At 34.9% G+C, this 21,268-nt stretch overlaps 4 protein-coding genes across 5 annotated transcripts; 3 read left to right on the top strand and 1 right to left on the bottom strand.

The window, feature by feature from the left end:
* Positions 1-3,712: 3,712 nt before the first annotated feature.
* Positions 3,713-6,495, top strand: LOC115996297. Its single transcript, XM_031235494.1, has 4 exons — positions 3,713-3,862; positions 3,961-4,050; positions 5,422-5,614; positions 5,965-6,495. Exons 2-4 carry the CDS (start codon positions 3,997-3,999, stop codon positions 6,093-6,095), a joined length of 378 nt encoding a protein of 125 aa, XP_031091354.1. The 5' UTR covers positions 3,713-3,862; positions 3,961-3,996; the 3' UTR covers positions 6,096-6,495.
* Positions 6,496-8,092: 1,597 nt separating this feature from the next.
* On the top strand, positions 8,093-10,825 carry LOC115995759 (mediator-associated protein 2). 2 transcript variants are annotated; one of them, XM_031234890.1, is made up of 5 exons: positions 8,093-8,233; positions 8,907-9,120; positions 9,506-9,581; positions 9,679-9,762; positions 10,130-10,825. In XM_031234890.1, the coding sequence occupies exons 2-5, from the start codon at positions 8,992-8,994 to the stop codon at positions 10,507-10,509; spliced, it is 669 nt and encodes a 222-aa protein (XP_031090750.1). In that variant the 5' UTR covers positions 8,093-8,233; positions 8,907-8,991; the 3' UTR covers positions 10,510-10,825. The 2 variants fall into 2 exon arrangements, with proteins under 2 accessions (XP_031090750.1, XP_031090751.1); XM_031234891.1 differs by having other exon boundaries at positions 8,116-8,233; positions 8,913-9,120.
* Positions 10,826-12,029: 1,204 nt separating this feature from the next.
* Positions 12,030-19,490, top strand: LOC115996621 (nuclear pore complex protein NUP133). Its single transcript, XM_031235949.1, has 8 exons — positions 12,030-12,399; positions 12,774-12,898; positions 13,076-14,914; positions 15,645-16,363; positions 16,607-16,759; positions 16,956-17,286; positions 17,995-18,062; positions 18,710-19,490. The coding sequence occupies exons 1-8, from the start codon at positions 12,212-12,214 to the stop codon at positions 19,253-19,255; spliced, it is 3,969 nt and encodes a 1,322-aa protein (XP_031091809.1). The 5' UTR covers positions 12,030-12,211; the 3' UTR covers positions 19,256-19,490.
* A 1,233-nt stretch (positions 19,491-20,723) lies between these two features.
* LOC115997002 lies at positions 20,724-21,101 on the bottom strand. The gene has a single exon (XM_031236446.1). The coding sequence runs from the start codon at positions 21,099-21,101 to the stop codon at positions 20,724-20,726; it is 378 nt and encodes a 125-aa protein (XP_031092306.1).
* Between the last annotated feature and the right edge of the window lie 167 nt (positions 21,102-21,268).

The following is a 21,268-nucleotide window of genomic DNA, read 5'->3' as shown; positions in this document are numbered from 1 at the left end:
CCCCCCCCCCCATTACGACCAAATTATAAATGTAATCTTTCATTTATTTAAAAATGTATATTTAGTTTCTTAATTATTGTTAAAGTGAACAATTTGACCAACTATAAATTATTTCTTCCACCAATATATTACATAATAAAGTGACTAATATCTGCTACTATGATAATAACTGAATGACTAAATCTACACCACAAATAATTGATATTACTAAATGTATACTTTGGGGATTAAAATGTCATTTTCTATTTAACATATCAATTTTAGTAATTTATACTATTTGGACGATGAGAAAAACTCTCAACAATTATTTGAGAGTGTGTATTGAGTTAACGTTGTTCATGTATTACATAAGATAGATAAATTACACTAAAAATATCATGTACGATAAATTCGACTGAAAGAGAATTGACAAATTTCGAACTTGGGAATTTACACTTTTTAATCATTGAATAATGATATTGACCCTACACAAATAATTGATTATATGACAATTAATTTATTGATGTTGATATTTTTATTCTAAATATATTATATTGTTTATTTCACAACATTTAAGCCTTATCCTAACAAAGTATAAAAAGGTCAATAATGTTATAGTTCTAAGATGAATAAGAAATGTGTCCGTATAATTAATATTAGTGATAATTTGTATAGTGTATCTTTTCTTCTTCTTCTTCTTCTTCTTCTTTTTTTTTTGGTCTTTTTCATTTGAACATCATTTAACGTCTTAGTATTTTTTGGGTTTTTGCCCAAGGTATCCTTCAAGCCGGCAGCCAGAAGACTAACCCTCGTCCCAACTGTCAGCACACTAAGTCTTAGTATAATCATATGTAATAATCACTTGTATATTATATTTACTTTTACATATTCTTACAAATTCTTTTTATTCTAACATTTCTTATTTTATCTTTTTTTTTTCCTTTTGAATTATTAACATCATTAATACATTTTAATTCTACAATTTATAATGTGCTTTAAAAAAAGAATTATAGGCCTTATCAAAGTCAGTTTAAATTATCCTAATTGAGGAGGTGGATTTTATATGTTTGTACAAATAAAATAAAACAGATAAATGATTATTAACTTTTGTCACAAGTCACAATTGGTTAAACATTTATATCTATTAGAGTTATTATAATTGACTTATGTCATTTGGCATAAAGGGCGACTTGGGTTCAGACCAACACATAGGCACAAAATGTCAATCTAATAAGACAAGGTAAGTCGGTGCTCAAGTCCCGATTCATCACTCAGGAGTACAATCTTGATCTTTACTAATCAAATATTGTTCATTGGGATGAGTTTGTTGTAATTCATGTCTTATATTTGCCTAACAAACATCTACAACAAAGCAGGACCATTGTAATACGAGGGTTGCCATATGATTAGCTCCCATTGTGATGTTTATATGCTTAGCTTGTCTATAAATAGTTCTCTCAAAAAAAAANCAAAAAAAAAAAAAAAAAAAAAGAAAAAGAGAAGCTTGTCTATAAATAAAACACATACACAATATATACAAGTCTAAACTTTACAAATTAAATATATTTTGTTCTTAGCTCACCCCAAATGTGTATATATATTCTTACTCTGATTTGATTGATGACCCCTTGCATTGAACATCATTGGTTTATGTTGGGACCAATGTATGGATTAATTAACACCAACCATAGCTAACTTGTGACAACCACAAAGTTTGGGTAAAAATTCAAGTGGAAACTTGATGTGTATTTTGAAAGAAGAAATGGTCTCTACCAATTGTACATCTATTGACTATGAGATGGACTTGTAAATAGGTAATTGGGTGGTATGCGATTTTAGTCCACATGTATTGGCAATATAATTATTCTAGTTCTTTTATTTATAGCATGATCATTTTTCTACATTTTAGCTTCTTTTTTTTTTTTTCATGAGGTGTGATTTGATATTTATTTTTGAATTGACAATAATTGTTAACTTCATTGATAATTTTGTTGCACATTACAAAAACTCAAAGGGAGAGTATTTTTTCTTTAAAGAATGTTTATTCTCAATAAATTTAAGAGAAATGTATACAACGTGACAATGATTCTTATCTTGATAATGATAAATGTTGATAAGTATATTAAATGTATTATTGTAGATAAAAGTAATATTTTTATATGTGCATGTCCGATTTCGTAGTACACATAAACTCATAAAGTCATTAAAGTCGCAATCATATGTACTAAGAAAGTCTAGGGTCCAAAAAAATTTACTCCTACGAGGAGCAAATCGACTTTTATAGCGTTAGGCTATGGGGCATAAGTCAAAATTCTCCCAGTAAGAGGTACGTAGTGTTCATCTATGGGTCAATCAGGTTGGTCACACCACGTGTCCGTGTTGAGGGGACTTTAGTTAATGACATGATTGAAATTAGGAAGCTTCAAACGCTATCCACATTTGTATAGACAATCTTGACTTTTCGATTTCATAGGTCATGAAAGTGCTACAACGGTTTGAAATGTTACGTTGCGCCCCATATATTCCCGTCACAATGTTTTAGAGTCATTTTTTAAATTCAAAAATAAAATTAAAAAGATGCATATCATAAGAAAACCAACAAACCATTAACATTTGTGCATATTTGAAGGAAAAAAATTGTAAATACATACTTGATACTTATATATTATATATTATATATGTATCTTGTGTTTCTCTAAGTTAGATTTATCTTTTTCCTAATTCTATGTTATCTATGTTGCATGTAAATAAGGCTTTTAATTTGGTATAAACTAGTTTTAATGTTGATAGTTGGCTTTTAATTTGGTATAACCTAGTTTGTGGGAAGTAAGCTAAGTTGTAAAATGTGTTACACTCCTTTTTCAAGTGAGGGTTAATGCCTAGATTATAGGAGTCTATTCATGGTGGAAATAAAGTAGTATAGCCAAATGTTTTATCCTATTTGAGATGTTGTCCCACAATTATGGACATAAAAAATATTCTCATTCTTTTGTACTAGGGTAGTGAGATACTCATATTTATAATTATTATATTTAATTTTACCAAATATATTAGTTAAATGGCATTATTGTTTGTTGAGCACTTGATCATATGCTAATAGTTATGATATAGTATACTAAAAAAATTAAATAAAATTTTTTAAGCAAAAAAAAAAATAAAAATACAAGTATTTAGTTATTTATTTAACATCAGGTATCTTAACTTCATGAAACTAGTTCAATTGGGGTGGTGGAGTCAGTGGCTTAGCGCACAAGTTTCAGTTCTTTTAAGTAGCTGCTTGCTATCTTGAGGTCGAGAATTCGGATCTCTCCCACTTTTAAATCAAAACTTCATGAAACTAGTTTTAAACCCCCAAGGCCTTGTCCTTGCACTCTTTTAAAGAGAAAAATCACAAATTGCTTAAGCAGCATCTAAATTATATTCCCAACCTATACACTTTTTTCTCTTAAGGAGTTGTTGCCCTTTGAGATCTCAACACTACTGATTGGTATATGCTTCGGGTTTTTTGTGAATTTTGAACTCTCGCTCTACTATTAAAAAATGAAATATAAGTTGATTGATCGGAACACTTAAATAAAAAATAGGAAAATGTAGGATATTATTAAATATTAATTATGAGGTTGGTGCTAAAAATAACCAGGAGCAATTCACCTAATGGGGCCCAGTGTTGGGGTTTGGACATCTCCACTGGACTATAGGAAAAGTGCCGCGGGGTGGTTAGTGTAAACTAACGCTAAAGTGAAAAAAACCAAGCCAAAGGAAACAATACAGAAGCAAGAAAACAAGCCACTCAGGTAACCACCAGTCCTCCCTTCACTCCCCGTCTTTCTGCACTCCAAATCAGATGTGGATGTGAAGTGAAAGCCCTACGAGCTCAGTACAGGTACGACTCCATAATTGCGCACTTTGCGTTCCATCGTCTTCCAATAATTGCAGGCGGAATTCGCATGATCTGACTTTCGTTTCCGGGGAATTTCTTAGGTTTATACTCGCTTTTTTGCGCTTGGATTTCGAGCGATGAGCAGAGACAAGCTGCCGGAGATTCTCGATTTCTTCATTTGGACTGTGGAGGTATTTCCGATTTTCTTCTCATAGTTCCCTGGCAGATCTCGTTTTTGTTGCTGTTATTGGATCGCGGTCTCTTGCTTAAATTTTCGGTATTTTCTAATATTGATTTTGTGAGTTACGTTGCTCTGCAACTTCTCGGAAACTGATTAGTTATTTTAGCATCTTATAGCTCAACGGCAAAATGCACAGGTAGTTGCTAAAATGTTAGAACCTTGATCCTTGAGTAGCTTGTTTGTACTTTACCGGGACAGGAAATAGGATATCTAAAAGTTTTTGCGGCTGTAGTTTCTGTTTTACTTTTATCGAGTTGGCTATTTAGCAGTTTGGAAAGTGAAGGTTGAATTCGAGCAAGGGTTAAACATGACTGTTTTCACACTCTATATATACAGTTTGGTCTTCAAACCTTATTCGGAGTAGTTTTCTAGTGGTCTGTTTATTATTTAGAGATACATAACTCTCTCTTTGTACTTTTTGTAGAGAGTTAATAATTGTTTATGAAGGTATAATTCTTTGGGGTTATTTTCTTCTTAGGAATCTGCGTCAACATAATGAATGCAGAAATAGATTTCTCTTTTGGACCCGATGGAAAGGTGAAGTAGCTTGACACTATAAGTGACAAGTTGAAATTGTTGAATGTTGATAGGCCTAGAATACTTAGGGAGTTATAGCAAAAGAACCCCAGTGCCTGAGGCTGTCACATGGTTTGCTAGTAAGTTTACTGAGCTACTGAGCACTTATTAGGACCAGAACTTAAAAATAGATGCTAAAAAGAAAAATGTTTTGTTGAAGCAGCCTATCAATAAGGCCTAAAACAACTCCTCACACAAGTTCTGATACACACACACACACACACACACCACTAATTCATGGAAGAATTCTAGACATGGATGAAGTCATCAGTTTCCTCTCGTGTTGCTGAAGGTTTATTTCGTTGCTTCCTGTCAATCGTCCTGGTTTTTAAGAAAGCTTCTGTCCTGCAGCCGCAGTGGGTTTACATGAATAGGCTCTATATTTTGATTGTTTTGCACATGTTTTCAAAAGATTCCAAAGAAGAAGGGAATGCCTAAGCTTGGTATTAAGCATTACCAGATTTAATTGACAAAGCCATAAATTTGAATCTTTTTCCAGTGCTCATGTCTTCCGTTCGGATTGTGTAATGTTTTTATTTATTTATTTATTAGTCTGTATTATTTAAGTATTGTGGATGTGTAATATTAGAAAGTGACCAATATAATATACTATACAGAGTAATATAAAAAGTTTGCACCATGCGACCATGCCACCATATAAATCTCTCTGGTTGGAGGGAAGTTTAGATAAAGTGTTATGATATTTGGTAAACTAACTTGCATTTGGCTACACCTTTTTTGCCAGGATGTGGGTCTGTGGCTAGAAGAAATAAATCTTGGTAACTATCGCCAAATTTTTAAAGAAAATGGTGTCAATGGAGAGTACTTGGAGGGGATGTCCATGTTCACAACTGAACAGATATTACGGTTTATAAGAAGATGCCACATGAAGTGGGGTGATTTCATTACATTGTGTAAGGAGCTCCGACGAATAAAAGGTCCACTTCTCTCTCTCTCTCTCCCTCGCGTAAGCTGTATGATTTTTGCCCATAGCTTAATGTGAAATCTTGATAAATTATTACCCCTGCTGTGGAATGTTAACCAATGGATAAACAATTATTGTAGCCTAATTTAATTTGAAGTGTTAACCAATGCATTTCTGTCCTCTGTGATAGTTTTGTTCACTGACCAATTACGAGGGTCTTGAATCCCCGTCATCAAGGACAACTATGTGTTTTGATGTTACTAGGATTTGCCACTTCCTAATTCACTGGATGAAACATGTGTGCTAAACAACGTTCTACACAGCCATGTTGTCTTTCTTTACTAATTCAATGCTTTTCTTCAGTGGCTTGCTTAAAGGGGGAACAAAAAGTTCGCCAGCCATGGTGGGCTCCATCATGCCTATCTGTAGTCTTTGCAAAGGCTGCCAAGCGCAACAGGCAATCGAGAGTGGTCTCATTGAAGCTGGAACCTTGAGTTGCCTTTCACTTGTCCATGTATACTTTCTTCCTAGAGGAAGATGACAAGTAGGAAACCACTTTCATATGTGTTTTACTTTTTTTGTTTCCAAATTTCTTTTTTGCATCCCTAATGTTGTCATTATGCCGTTTGTGTTAGTTCTTTGGGGGAACTACAGGCCGTTGTCCAAGCCCTTGTATACGTAATTTTGTAGTTGTGTAATCTAGTTGTGATGTAATTAAGTCACAGTAATGTAAATCTAGATCTGAGACTCTAAACGTGATGTCCCAGATTCAGTATCGATTCCCCTTACAAATATATATATACAATATGATGATGTAAACCTTTGTGTCTGTATTTTCTGCTTGGTGACGACACTATAGACTGCTTACTGAATACACTACGGAGTAATTTTTAATCATTGTTTAAATTATCTTCACATGTTTCTCGGTGCGTTTTGGTATATAGAGGGTTGACACATAAAATTTGATAAATATAATTATTTATCAAATATTAGTATATTTGAATATATTTGGATAATATTAATATTATTTAATTTGTTTAATTAGATAATATTAAAAGAGTTTGAACATATCCAAATTCTTCTATTATACAACTATAAATAGAAGCTCTCATTTCTATGTAATCATAATGTAAACATTCTGAACATATTATTCAGAGATCACAATATGAAAGTAAAAGCCCTTTGAATATAAGTCATTTGAATCCGAAGACCCTTTAATGTTCAGGCATCTAATAGGAGGGTTGAAACAACATCATTGGCATGGATTGTATGGAGGGATTTTTAATTTTAGGATAATGGGGCTTTTTATTTCAAAAAAAAAAAAAAAAAAAAAGGGATTATGGGGCATTGTCCCTAAGCTTCAAATCTTTTTAGGATGTCTCCTATTACATATAAAATAGAGCTCCTATTTATAGCTCTAGGATAAGAATTAGGTTCAAACCTTTGATATTATTTAATTAAATTAAACAAATTATATAATATCAATATTATCCAAAATATATTTAAATATACTAATATAAAAAAACAAACATATTTATCAAAATAAAGGATCAGTTTAGATGGTTTCATTGTTGCAATGGTAAATGAATTTTGAAACTAGATCGACAATATTGTCTTTATTAAGTTCAATTGGAGCCCTATATTTTTCAAAAAGTATGAATTACCCTAAGCCAAAAGCCAAACTAGTGTTTTGATGGGATGATTGAGATATGAGAATGGCTATGGATGGTTCGTTTGGAGATTCCTTAATCATCGTTTCTCAATTGCTAACATGACCTAGATTCGCAAGAAAGTCAATGCAATGATTCCCTCATTCCTCTTAATATGTGGGTAATCCGAGTGGTTTCAACCCGCAGCGCTTTACCGTTCAAGAGCGAAGGCTTGTTACAACTTTGACAACTGCTTCCGAGTCAAAGTCAATCTCAATTCACACAAAGTCTTTGTTCTTTTAAATTTTAATCATGGAGATATATTAATCAACAATTTTGAGCATTATATATTATTAATAAATGAGTTATTTGATTAATGAATTTATGAACATTAATATTTACAAAATTAAAATAAATAAATTAAATATAAATAATTTTCAAATAAAACATTCACCTGAAGGGTGGGTTTAGTATTGATTACTTTATTATATACATGAAAAACTTAATATTAACTAAATCAAAATATTTATTTTTGATATATCAATAAAATTTTGGCATAATAGACAATAAAATACTTCTCTAATAACCAATGAGAATGATTAAAAAAAAACTGAAATGCAACATAAATTATTTATCCCCATCGCTATACTTCATCCAGGTGGAACTTATTCATCATCCCTAAAAATTTAACAGTATTTTACTGAATTTAGATATTTTTCTTATTTCATGCAATAATTTGCCTTTTTTGTTTGGGGGAAGAAGTGGTTTCCTTTTTAATTATACTGTTCAAACGGGCTGACGGCCCGTGGGTTTGGCACTTCGCCCACCAGACTTGTTAAACAAAACAAAGGACAATTCATACTCAATATTTCCTAAACCTAATTCCTAAATTCTAAACCCCAAACTTCAAACGCCCCGAGACTCAGGCTAGCTCTCGCCGGTCGCCAACAGGATTCTCTGCCTCCGTCACTCCGGCAGCGGCAGTAAGATACTAAATTATTACTCCGTATAATGTTTTTATTATAATAAATTTTATATACCTTTTGAAAATTTTAATCAAGTTGTCAGGAGAAAAAATTGCTTTGATATATTGATTGTTTATGGAAAACATTGAGACAATGGTGAGTTCCTGGAAAATGCAGTGAAAATCCTTTGTCATCTTTTATTATTCATTTTTATTTTTTAATTATACAAGGAAAAATTAATAAGGTAGGAACAAGGGAGGCGATTCATCGTGTAGAATTTCTGATATTTCATTCTTTTGGATTGTGTATAACTGCAGATTTATGGAATATAATGAACTATGTTGATTTTTCAGTTTCTATTTGGTTTTAGAACTGTATTTTTGGTGCAATCAATCCATTCTGAATGTCTGTAATGAATCCGTTGTTAATTTTTGAACACAAGTGCAATATTCTTAGTTTTATGTTTTTAAATCATATGCTAGCAATTGAAATTTAAGACTATTAGCAGTTAGCACAATGAAGTGTAGAATATTTGATGTTGTCTAAATGTCATGATGGGTAGTTGGCACTGAATTAGTGTTTCTGTGAAAAATTAATTAAGATCTGACATTTAATACAGATTTAATCTTTATATCAAACATTAATTTCAGTTTGATTTTATGCATAAGTTTATTAACATTTTCTGGTTAAGATATAGGGCTGTGGTTCAGGATTATCTGTGGTGTCCCCTGGTTTTATCTATTAAACTTTTCCCCGGGAGTGGAGCTATCAAGCAAATGGATGTTGCTAAGGAATTGGGTTACAAACCTCCTTCTGATTTTGTGGAGGATAAAAGAGATCCACTTGTTGAACTTAAATTAACAGATTCAACTGAGCTCTGGCTCATCCAATGGCCCATAAATCATGTATGGTCTCTATTGCAGACTCTTAGCTTCATTTACACTTCACATAATCTGATGCTTATATTTTATGGTATAATGAACGTACTACCAAACTTGATGGACTTTGGATATATTGCGATAGAAAGCACTAATACTTGCCCAATTTACAGAAAATTTAATATATCTTATAAATGAAATATGCTGATACTATAAGTACCTGAAGTTTTCCAATGATTATTATTTGCCTTTGTATGCATATTTGCATCATGAATTCATGAGGTAGAGAATATCTGTAATTTGCAAAGAACAAGTATAATTTGAACACTTAAGTATTATTATATATTGATACATTATATTTCTACTCTTCATTCAATTTTGAACTAATCACATTTTTTTGGGGATGTTGCAGTCTTCAGATTTTGATGGGCAAGTGTCACTGAAACTTCATAATGATGGGCATTTAGGCAGCTTTGAGAGTTCTTCTGGCAAGTATTTTGAGCAAAATTTTAAGTCTTTTTTGTCTTTATGTTTACAATCCCTTCTTTCTTAGCAAATATAATCAACATGTATTCTTGTTGACAGGAAAATCTTATGATGTTTTCAATTTAAAAGCCCAGGATCCAGTTGGAACGGTATTTCTATCTTCTGCATCAGAGGCAAAAGCTGGTCTGTGAAATTTTATGTTCTTTCTTGCATTTCTGGCATCTGTGGTTCTTTTGATACATAATGCATATGTATCATGTATGCATGCTTGCATTAGTATATTCTACTTTCAATAGTTTAAGTTTATAGTCATATTATTGTGCTGGGCCAGGTTATGTTGTCTTAGGCCCTGTTTGGTAAATGACTGTTAGCTGATAGTTGTTGGCTGATTGGGTTAGAGAGTATGACTAGTTGATAACATTAGCTGATTGTTGTAGAAATGTGTATTCATTTTAGACGGACATTTTCTTGTATCTGCCTTTTAGACCTTTGTTAATAGTATTAATTAATGTTTTGTTGCCATGCTCTAACCTGTGTGATACTTTGGCAGTTGGAAAGATTTCGCGCCATGTTTCTTTTATTCACTATCCAGAGCCTAGTGAATTTCAGAAAAACAACAAAATGAGTTTGAAGGAGATAGCTCAGAGGTCTTCAACGATGACAAAGACAAGTGCTACTAAAAGTAGTAGGCATAAAAATTCACAATCTACGAGTATCTATACTACCAACACTCCTAGTAGCCAACAGAAAAGTTCCAAATCCAAACTGGGCAAGCCATCTAAGACTCCGAAGAAAAGAAGTGGTGGTGAGCCTACAAAGTCCATGGACCAGTCTTTGCAGGATTCTGGAAGAGGGAACAGTGGAGTTACCACTTCTGGATCAGCGGGGCATTCTCAAGAAAGAAAAGCAAAAAAGTTGAGGGCTAATTGAATCTTCAAACTGTTATAGCTTCCATTTATCAGATCTGTTTCAATCTTGATGAACGAACAATTTTGAGGAAGATGCAGCGGAGAATCATACGGAATATTAAAATGACTCACCGGCTTGTCTAGATTATTATATGGATTTTGTGTAACGGAAGAAATGCAGAGCTTTGAGAATGCAACTAACTTTCAATTCTTGTGGTGTTGAGTAGCGAGTAATGATCTTGAGAGATTTTTTTATGCTTTGGTACCTTAGATTTTGTTTACATGAGACTTTGATTCTAACTTCAAGTTGAGAATATAAATTAGGGATTTATTTGCTACATGACCGTGGTGAAATACATGTTAGGTTAATTGGTTAATTTGAGAATTATTTCAACTCATGAATAACAAAAAGAATTTTCCATGTCATTATTTTTAAAGTGCCGGTAGATTTTTTGACTAGTTTTACCAGCAAACAACTTATTACAAATGAAATTTGACAATTTTTTGACTAGTTTTACTAGCAAACACCTCATTAGAAATGAAATTAGGCAAGTCAATTGCACTTTTTTTTTTTTTTTTAAACCATAGTAGTTCAATTGAGTTAATACCCAATATAGTCCTCGACTATAGTGGTTTTACTCAATTTAGTCCTAAGTGACTTTTTGTACTCTATTTAGTCCTCGACTTTAATGATTTTATCCACTTTAGTCCTCTGTTAAGAATTCTGTTTGTTGGGTGTTAATAACAAGGTTAACATGATAATTTCATTTCTATTTTTTTTTTATCAAATTAATTATTAATTATATGTTCTATATATATTTACACAATTGCATACTAAAGACAAAGTAAATTATAATACTTTAGGAAAAAAAAGAAAAAACAGTTAGCAAATAATGAGCAATTAGTTAACTTTGGCATATTGAAATTCTGATCACTTTTCAAATGAATTCAAATAGAAGCATTTTTAGTTATTTTCAAATGAATCTAAACACAAAGCAATTAGCAAATAATTAGCAAATAGCATTAACAGTAATGAATTCAAACTCAATCAATTAGCATTCTGTTCCTGTAGTATCAATACATTAGAGATACTAAGATAGAGATAAATTAGGACATATAATTAATAATTAATTTGATAAAAAACAAAATAGAAGTGAAATTACCATGTTAACCTTGTTATTAACACCCAACAAACAGAATTCTTAACAGAGGACTAAAGTGAGTAAAACCATTAAAGTCGAGGACTAAATAGAGTACAAAAAGTCACTTAGGACTAAACTGAGTAAAACCACTATAGTCGAGGACTATATTGGGTATTAACTCTAGTTCAATTACTGATTTTGACTACTTAGTTGCTCAATCTGAAGAATATTAGTTTGAGTATAATACAGTGTGAAAGAATATTAGTTTAAGTATAATACGGACTTAAAAATATGTGTTATTGGCTCTTATTGAGTCGACAAAAAATAAAAAAGAAAAAAAACTTAGGTTAAGATGAATCTAAACTACAAATTGCAGTATGAATTAGAAGGGGGGAAAACATAAAAATGAAGGGAGAATCAGATTTGTTTTGAAAATGGGTTTGTGCAGCAGCTCCAGCTTGCCTCGCACTCGCCGTGGTCGTTAGCAGACGCACTTTCTCTTCTTCATTCACCCGCAAAACCCTGAACCCTACTCCTTTCTCTTTCACTCTCTCCCACACTCCTCCAGTGTGAAATCGGAAAATGTTCTCCCCGGGGACGAGGAAATCCAACTTGACGGCTAGAAAGCCCGGCCGCGAAAGGACGGCTGCCGATTCGCCGGTGACGCCTCTGCTCGAGAACCGGAGGTCGAACCTTGATAACGCTGTTCCCAATCGCCCTAGCACCGGTACCCCTGCTCCCTGGGCTTCTCGTCTTTCTGTTCTCGCCAGGTACGTATGCACACTAGCGCGCGATGCGATGGCGATGCTGCTTCTGAATTTCTCTGCATTTAGTCTTGAACTGAAATTTGATAAGTGATTTCAGTGGAATATTAGCTCTCTTTCTTTTGATGTTCAGGAAATTTCTGAGTTATTGAGAGTTATAAATACTCGTGTAGTAATTAAAGCCAGAAACGAATTGAGTTCGGTTGTGTATTCCGTGATATTTGTGTGATATATAGTAGTTGAGGAAGAGGTTATACTAAATAGTGATATGTATATTAACAATATGCTCATGTATGGGGGGAGACTGGAGAGGTAGATTGCTAATACCATGCCAACTGATAATAACTAACAGTCATAGTTTTTGTTGTTGACATGTTTAGAATCCCCCCTACAAAGAGGAGCGACAAAGGGGATGACACTGATCTGGTAAAGCCTGTATTTGTTGGAGAGTTTCCTCAAGTCTTACGTGATCAACAAGCTGTTGTGCTTCAAAATTATGCACCTGGTTAGTGATGTGAGCTCATTTATGTCCTTGCTTTTAGTGCTTAATTTTGCCCTCTAAGCATTTTGTAAAATGTAATGGTGCATGTATTTCTGTTTTCCATTTCTCTTAACAGCTTAAATATGGCTTTGAAGAATGATATCACCATAATACCATATATATATTTGCATATTTTGTCAGGTAGTGCATCCATGTCTGGTGGAATGGACAAGGAAACTTTCTTGGCTTGGATTATCAGTGGAAGCAAACTCTTTATCTGGAGTTACTTGGCTTCAGCTGCTTCTAGGAACTGTGTTGTTCTTGAACTTCCTTCTACTTTTTCTGGTAATGATAATGTAGGGAAACAATCTTACAGTTCTGATAACTGGTTAGTCAGTGTTGTCAGTTGGGATAACATGCAACATACCAACAAAGTTGTCCAACGGTGCAGTTCTGCTGGTGTTATTGCATGTAATCAGAAAAGTCGAACTCTTGTATACTGGCCAGACATATTCTCTGAAGCGAGGACTAGTCCAGTTATTAGTTATGCTGATCCTGAGGAGGTGGAGTTGACCTTTTCTCCTGTAGATGGTAAAGCCACACCAAATAAAATGTGGCAGCGCAATAAGCTAGGGAGCAGTTCAACCTTAAATTCCATCAACTCTTTGATTGCTTCTGCTATCCCTGAGAACTGTCAGCATCATGCATGTATTGCCCTAGCTTGCAGTTCTAGTGGTGAGCTTTGGCAATTTCTCTGCAGCCCTGCTGGTATCTACCGCAAAAGGATTTATGAGAACATATCGCGAGGTGATGATGGTGGGCATTTTGTTGGAGGCAGAGGATATCCAAGGTCATTGGTTTGGCATTTTCTGTCTCATTCTTCTGGTAAACCTAAAAGACAATTTCTTCTACTGACAGATCATGAAATACAGTGTTTTTCAATTGAACTTTCTCCTGATCATATTGTTTCAAAGATCTGGTCTCATGAAATTATTAGCAGTGATAGTGATCTGGGCATCCAAAAGGATCTAGCTGGTCAGAAGCGTATATGGCCTCTGGATCTGCAAATTGACAATGAGGGCAAGGTTATTACTATTCTTATTGCTATCTTTTGCAAGGATCGCATAACCAGTTCAAGCTACACTGAGTATTCGCTACTAACCATGCAATACAAATCTGGGGTAGATGTTTACTCAGAAAGTGTTCAGTCAACAAATGAAAGGATTTTGGAGAAACAAGCTCCCCCCCAAGTGATAATACCTAAAGCAAGAGTAGAAGATGAAGATTTTTTGTTTTCTATGAGATTGAAAATTGGGGGCAAACCAGCTGGTTCAGTGATTATACTTTCTGGTGATGGTACTGCAACTGTCTCACATTACTGGGGAAACTCCACCAGGCTTTACCAATTTGATCTTCCATATGATGCTGGAAAAGTTATTGATGCTTCAGTTTTCCCTTCTGATGATGATGGGGAAGGAGCATGGGCTGTTCTCACTGAGAAGGCTGGAGTTTGGGCCATTCCTGAGAGGGCTGTTAAACTCGGTGCGGTTGAGCCACCTGAGAGAAGTTTGTCTCGCAAAGGTAGCTCTAATGAAAGGTCATCCCAGGAAGAAAAGAAAAGCTTATCATTTGCTGGAAATATTGCTCCAAGAAGGGCTAGCTCTGAAGCATGGGATGCTGGAGATAGACAAAGGTCTAGTTTAAGTGGAATTGCACGCCGAACGGCTCAAGATGAAGAGTCAGAAGCTCTGCTAAATCAGCTTTTTCATGATTTCCTTTCATCTGGGCAGGTTGATGGTGCATTTGATAAACTTAAACATTCAGGTGCATTTGAAAGAGATGGGGATACAAATGTATTTGTAAGGACAAGTAAATCAATTGTAGATACCCTTGCTAAACATTGGACAACAACACGAGGTGCTGAAATTGTAGCTCTGTCTGTTGTGACCACACAACTAATTGAGAAGGAGCAGAAACATCAGCAGTTCCTTCAGTTCCTTGCTTTATCAAAGTGCCATGAGGAATTATGCTATAAACAGAGTATGATCCACCTCCATCCTTATGCTACTACAATGCAGTTTAAATGACTCTGGTTTTAGTTTGAGTGTATATAATTGTAATACTTAATAATATTATAAACTAATCCCTGCAAGGATGAATATGGGTTATAACCTGTTAAGTGATATTAGTTGGAATATAGGGCTATACATCTCCCCTAGTATTAGACTTTTGCGACATATCTCTTCATGCAAGACTTAAGACATATTCAGAATCCTTCTTGCTGAAGTTGTTTCATTGGGATGCTTCTCTCCCAAAGTTGAGCAAGAAAACCGAGTTTGAGTAACTATCAATCTTTAAGCCATAGTATAATATCTCATATCTGATGGATTTTGTATCAAATTTTGTCCTATTTGGGTGATTCTTTGTGGTGCTATATCTTTCTATTTAACTTTATTTGCTATGAAAATTTGAAGTAATCAATTGCAAAGAGGACTAAATTGCTCAATCCTTTATTCCTGTATGATTCTTAGCAGTCAAACTTTATAGAAGAAACACATTTTATTATATCTCTTTATCCTTTGGTTCATTGTTTGCATATATTGTAGTTCTTTATGCTATAACTAGCCAATATCATGCTGTTAGTGAATATAAAATAATGTTTCTTTAATTCTTCCTATAGATCAATTCAAAGGCTATATCAGCAGCTCCCCTGGATGATTCTGTATGCCTTTCTAGTTTTAAGGTTAAGAATTTTAGCTTTTGCTTGCAGGACACTCCTTGCAAATAATCATGGAACATGGGGAAAAGCTTGCTGCAATGATCCAACTGAGGGAGCTCCAAAGCACAATTAGTCAGAACCGTGGAACTGGGTTTGGCTCTTATTTGCATTCTGATATGCAAGTCGCAGGCGCTCTTTGGGATCTTATTCAGTTAGTTGGTGAAAGAGCTCGTCGAAGAACTGTTCTTTTGATGGACAGGGATAATGCTGAAGTATTTTACAGTAAAGTGTCAGATCTTGAAGAACTTTTTCATTGCCTGGAGAGACAGTTAGAGTACATTGTTAGTGAGGAGATGACATTTTCTGTTCAGATTCAAAGAGCTTGTGAACTCTCTAATGCATGTGTAATATTAACTCGTGCCGCCATGAATTACAGAAATGAACAGCACCTATGGTATCCTTCAACTGAGGGTTTAATGCCATGGAATTCTCAAGAAAAAGTACGTAACGGGCTTTGGAGCATTGCATCTCTCATGCTTCAGCTGTCTAAGCAAAAATATCCAGTAGATGATACTGTGAAATTGAGTTTTTATTCACACCTCGAAAAACTCTCTGATATATTACTAGAAGCATATTCTGGTGCAATTACAGCAAGGATTGAATGTGGAGAAGGACATAAAGGTTTATTAGATGAATATTGGAGCAGAAGAGATGCACTCCTTAACAGCCTTTATCAGCAAGTGAAGGATTTTGTTGAAGGCAAAAACCAGGTTGAATTGGTGTTTCAATATGTTATTACTAAATATTTTTTATGGCTTCTTTTCATTTGGAAGCGTCTCATATATTCTTTTATGCACAGACTGCTTTGTCTGATATCCTTTACTCTAATGCTTCTTAGTCTAGTCATAGGAAAGTTATTTGATTATAACTGGAGTACTGGAAGGAGTTAAGGAGATAGATGCTTTCTTTGTATTTTCAGTGGTGTTTCTTGCTAAGTGCTTTCAACCATGCAGGATTCAGTGGAGGAATTTAAGCAGGAACAGGAAGAAACTTTTAGAAAGCTTTCCTCAGGCTTGTTCTCTATTGCTAAAAGACACGAAGGCTATCAAACCCTATGGAATATTTGCAGCGACCTCAGTGATCTAAATCTTCTTAGAACTCTTATGGTATAAGTTTATTTGTTTGTTTGTTTGTTTTTTTTTTTTTAAATTTTAATTTTCTATTTTGCATTATAATACCTCAATCTTGTCTTATTGTTTTTTTTGCTTATATCATCCATTTTTTTGTGCACATTTCCTATTAATTTTTTGGATGTGATGTTTATTTCTCGTCTAGCATTAATAATGCAATTTTCTTTTGCAGCATGAGAGTATGGGACCTACAGGGGGGTTTAGTTACTTTGTCTTCCAACAGTTGTATGATAACAAACAGTGGTCTAAGCTTATGAGGCTTGGGGAGGAGTTTCAGGAAGAGCTAGCAATTTTTCTAAAGCAGCACCAGGATCTCCTTTGGCTTCATGAAGTGTTTCTTCATCAGTTTTCCTCTGCTACAGAAACCCTGCATGTCTTGGCTCTCTCCCAAGATGATAGGTCAATTTCAGACATGGATACCTTCTCTTATGCCACAAATAAGAGAACCTCCTTGTCAGACAGAAAGCGTTTTCTAAATCTCTCAAAGATAGCGGCAATGGCAGGTATATTATGCTTTATGGCTTCTTTGTATTATCAACAAACTATACATACAGAACGCACACTCCAAATAAGATTGGGCATTGACGCATTGTGTGATGCTAGGATTGTATCTCTTCGAAGTTCAAACCCAGTGTGTTTCTTGAGTGAAAATATCAGTAATCCAAGTAAATTAAGAGAGAACTGTTAAATGGGTAACAGCAGGTTATTGGATTCATGGAAAATATTTTGGTAATGATTTTTTCCTCCACTATTTTCAATGTTAAGATAATCTGAAGGTGGTTATTCATTTTGTTGTTATCCAGCAAGAACTAGTAGAAATTATTCTCAGTTGCCTCAGTGAAGCATATCCTTTGGAAGCATGATTTTAAGATGCCCTCCTAAATTAGGAAACTATCTTCCTCCTTCACCACAATTTTGAAAGCCAATAATTTCTTCTTTATCTTACAGAGAAAATAGTTGAACCATCTTAATTGGAACTGTAGAACTAATAACAGGAATCGAGTATTCTGTGGAGAAAGAGTATAGATAATAGGATGTCAGAGAAACAAAAAATGGACTGCCACAAGGGGAGGCATAATGATTATTTTGCTAATAGTTTTTGTGTTTAAGTTTGCTTGTCTATAAATAAGTTAGAAGAAATTTAATTTGTGATTGCTATATAGCTTTCTGATTTTCTTCTGAGACTTGATAAGTATTTTGGCATTTGGCAGGGAAAGATGCAAATTTCGAGACAAAGTTGAAGCGAATTGACGCTGATTTAAAAATTCTTAACTTACAGGTAAATATACTTTTATACAATGTCTAGGATTCTGGCGTTGTAATTCTTGTTTTCCTAGGTGATTTGGTTTTATCTTTAGTGGTTGATGCTTTGTGTTTTGATGACTACAGAGTAATATCAACTTTATGATCTTGACTAAACATTATCCTTAGCTCTGGTCCTTGTAGCTTGGAGCCTTATTCTGTAAATGAATTAACTGCATGTTTGGTAATTGGTTCATGCAATGAAACAAAGTGAATAGGAATAAGATTCCGGAAGGAATAGAAAAAAAAATACGGAGTATTATTCTGAATAGCTCATTCGCAGTAATGCTATTCTGGGAATAGAAAACCAAACCAAACGAAAGAATAGGTCTATTCTCAAGAATGTTATTCAATTTTTGGTCTATTTTGCAAACCAAACATGTTAAATTTTATTCAGATTGTAGTTAGGACTGAGGAGCCATAATTTCCTTCTTTCAATAACAATGAATTCGGAATTCCTTTGAATTTAAGATTGATATATTTTGAAGAATTGACACAATTAGAGCCCATCATGTCTTTGCCTCTCCTAGATTTGTGCCAAGGACGAAAGATTGCCTTCTGCGGAAAACCTTCAAATGATCCTGTGGCATCGTCATTTACTTACACAGTTTGATTCTCTTACAGGAAATAATCTTGGAACTGCTTCCAGATGATGAAATGCAAAACATTGGGCAGCGGCAGCTTCTTCCTCCAATGGACCTAATTGAACTGTGCCTCAAGAGTCAAAGCAGGGAGCTTTCTTTGAGAGCTTTTGATGTATTTGCATGGACAAGCTTCTCCTTTCTCAAATCTAACACGAGTCTCTTGGAAGAATGCTGGAGAAACGCTTCAAATCAGGATGATTGGGAAAAGCTATATCAAGCCTCTGTAGCTGAGGGGTGGAGCGACGAGGAGACCCTATCCATTCTCCAAGACACCATACTTTTCCAGGCTTCCAGCAGGTGTTACGGGCCCAATGCAATAACTTTCGAGGGCAGTTTCAACGAAGTGCTACCTCTGAGACGTGAAAGCTTCGAACTTCAAAACCTGAAAGGTACAGCTTCCTCCGTGGAAACAATACTGATGCAGCACAAGGATTTCCCCGATGCAGGCAAGTTAATGCTGACTGCAATCATGCTCGGGAGTGTTCAGGGTGATGCAATAATGGAGGACCCTTCACCGATGGAGTGAGCCTGCAATTTTTTTTAGGGGGGTGGGGGTTCTGTTCATAGTAATTTTGTACAACTATGATGGAATTACGTGCACAAATTTTGTTGTTTCAGCTGGCGGTTTAGTTTGCTTGAAGTAGTGAATTACTCCAATAGTCCCAATACAAAGTGTCTAAACGTTTTCACAAAGCTGAGATGTTGATACTTGATACTGTGACCAACAAGACCTAAATTCCATAAAAAAACTCTTCGCGCAATCGCATTTCAGAAAGCTTCTTCCTAACTTCATCTATAAACCCTAATGGCAACTTCTACCATACAACAATTGGCATTTTCTGGGCATATTTACATTGAAGCCCAAAATGAGCTTTTCCTGGAAGGTTGGAAGCTTCGGTGTTGAACATATGGTAAAGTTGGAACTCCCTTTAGTACTGTGTTAATAGTTTCAAACATTGTTTTGAATGTATACCGACAACAGAATACTGACTTGACCTTTTAGTTCTCCGTCCAACAATCCCCAGCATGAAGCCAACTACATTTGATGCAAAGGCAACATTTGTTACTTTGATTCGATTGATCACCTTAAAGTTTTGTTCTAGCAATAATGCCCCATTGGGAACCAGGGAACCTCGTGTGTTTTCGAAACTTAATGTATCAATAAAAAATAAAAAAATAAAAAAATAAAAAAAAAAGAAGAAGAAGAAGAAGAAGTTTGCACTGCACTAACAAGAGTTCCAAGCTTTATTCTGTCTTGCCTTTCCCCAGATTGTTGCAGCTATTTCAATTGAATGTTTCTTTACATTGATTTGGCAACAATGATCACAACAAAGTTCTTCATTATTTTGGCATTCATATGCATACTGATTTCCTCTTTACATTCTCCCGGTTTTTATCTTTATTACATCCTAAATTCGACATCATATTCGCTGACCTCTCCATTTCTTGTTTATCACTGTCATGCAGAAGGTCTTCGTTCATAGCTCATAGACATTTGTTTGTACTACCATACTGTGATTTTTAAGGAAGTTGGTGGTTCAAGTTCTATAAATAATGTTTATTTTATTTTATTTATGGTCTTTCCTTTGCAATAGATGTGGAAAGGAAACCATTGAAAGTGTATGGTTCAACTGCAGATAAGATGGTTCGCTTAATTCCCAGAATTTGGAGAGGGAAATCATGGATTAAAGAAGATTCTGAACAGAGAACCAATTGGCAGTGTTAAAAGAAAATCACTGTGCGAACTGGATGGCAGCACACCATATATGGTCACTCTCGATCTGATGTTGTGGGTGTGACTTTGCCTAAATTCTATTAGACGTTATTGTTTCTTTTCGTCTGTGCTGTTAAAAAAGATAAACTTGATGATAGTGGAGTCCTCCTATTATTTGGTGTGTTTTCCCCTTCTTTACTCCAGGACAAATATGTGAAAAAGAGAGAGTATACATTAAAATCTAAACCAAAGAAAAAGAAAAGAATGATTCATTCTACATCTACAGATGAAGAGAGGTATCCACATCACAGTTTTCCATCTTTCTATATCCTGTGCTCACACTGATCTTCTGATCACCCCACAATAATGCCCTTTTCTTCATAGCCTGAAAATCTGCCTGTCTGCTGCTCAAGTTGAGCCCAAGTGTGAGTGGATCCCTATCGCCTTCCCCAAACGGAACCAAGCCCGATTCTTGCACGAAAACCGGCTTTTTTCCCGCCTCAAAACTCCTGGCAGGACTCATAACTTGAGGCTCAAACAGCAGCTTCAGTTCCCTCACCTCTCTCTGCTCTCTTGCCCTCTGCAGCTGCCTGAATCTTTCTTGCAGAAGTGCAATTGAAGACCCTAAAGCTGCTGGGTCCCTGGTTTCCCTCCCCATGATCACAGCCTGTTTGAACAGAAATGAGAAAATGCTGTGGCCCTCCTATGAGGCTAAACATGACATATATAAAGGAGAGTGTCACCAAATAACATGTTTTCTATGGTATATTATATTCAAGGATGATGTATGATGGGGGCTGAGAATCGGCTGCTGGCTAGCAAAGT

The sequence above is a fragment of the Ipomoea triloba genome, chromosome 11 (assembly GCF_003576645.1).
Source record: "Ipomoea triloba cultivar NCNSP0323 chromosome 11, ASM357664v1".
Taxonomy (NCBI): domain Eukaryota; kingdom Viridiplantae; phylum Streptophyta; class Magnoliopsida; order Solanales; family Convolvulaceae; genus Ipomoea; species Ipomoea triloba.
Note: the sequence above shows the minus strand (reverse complement) of the source record. Positions and strands in the feature narration are given on the sequence as shown.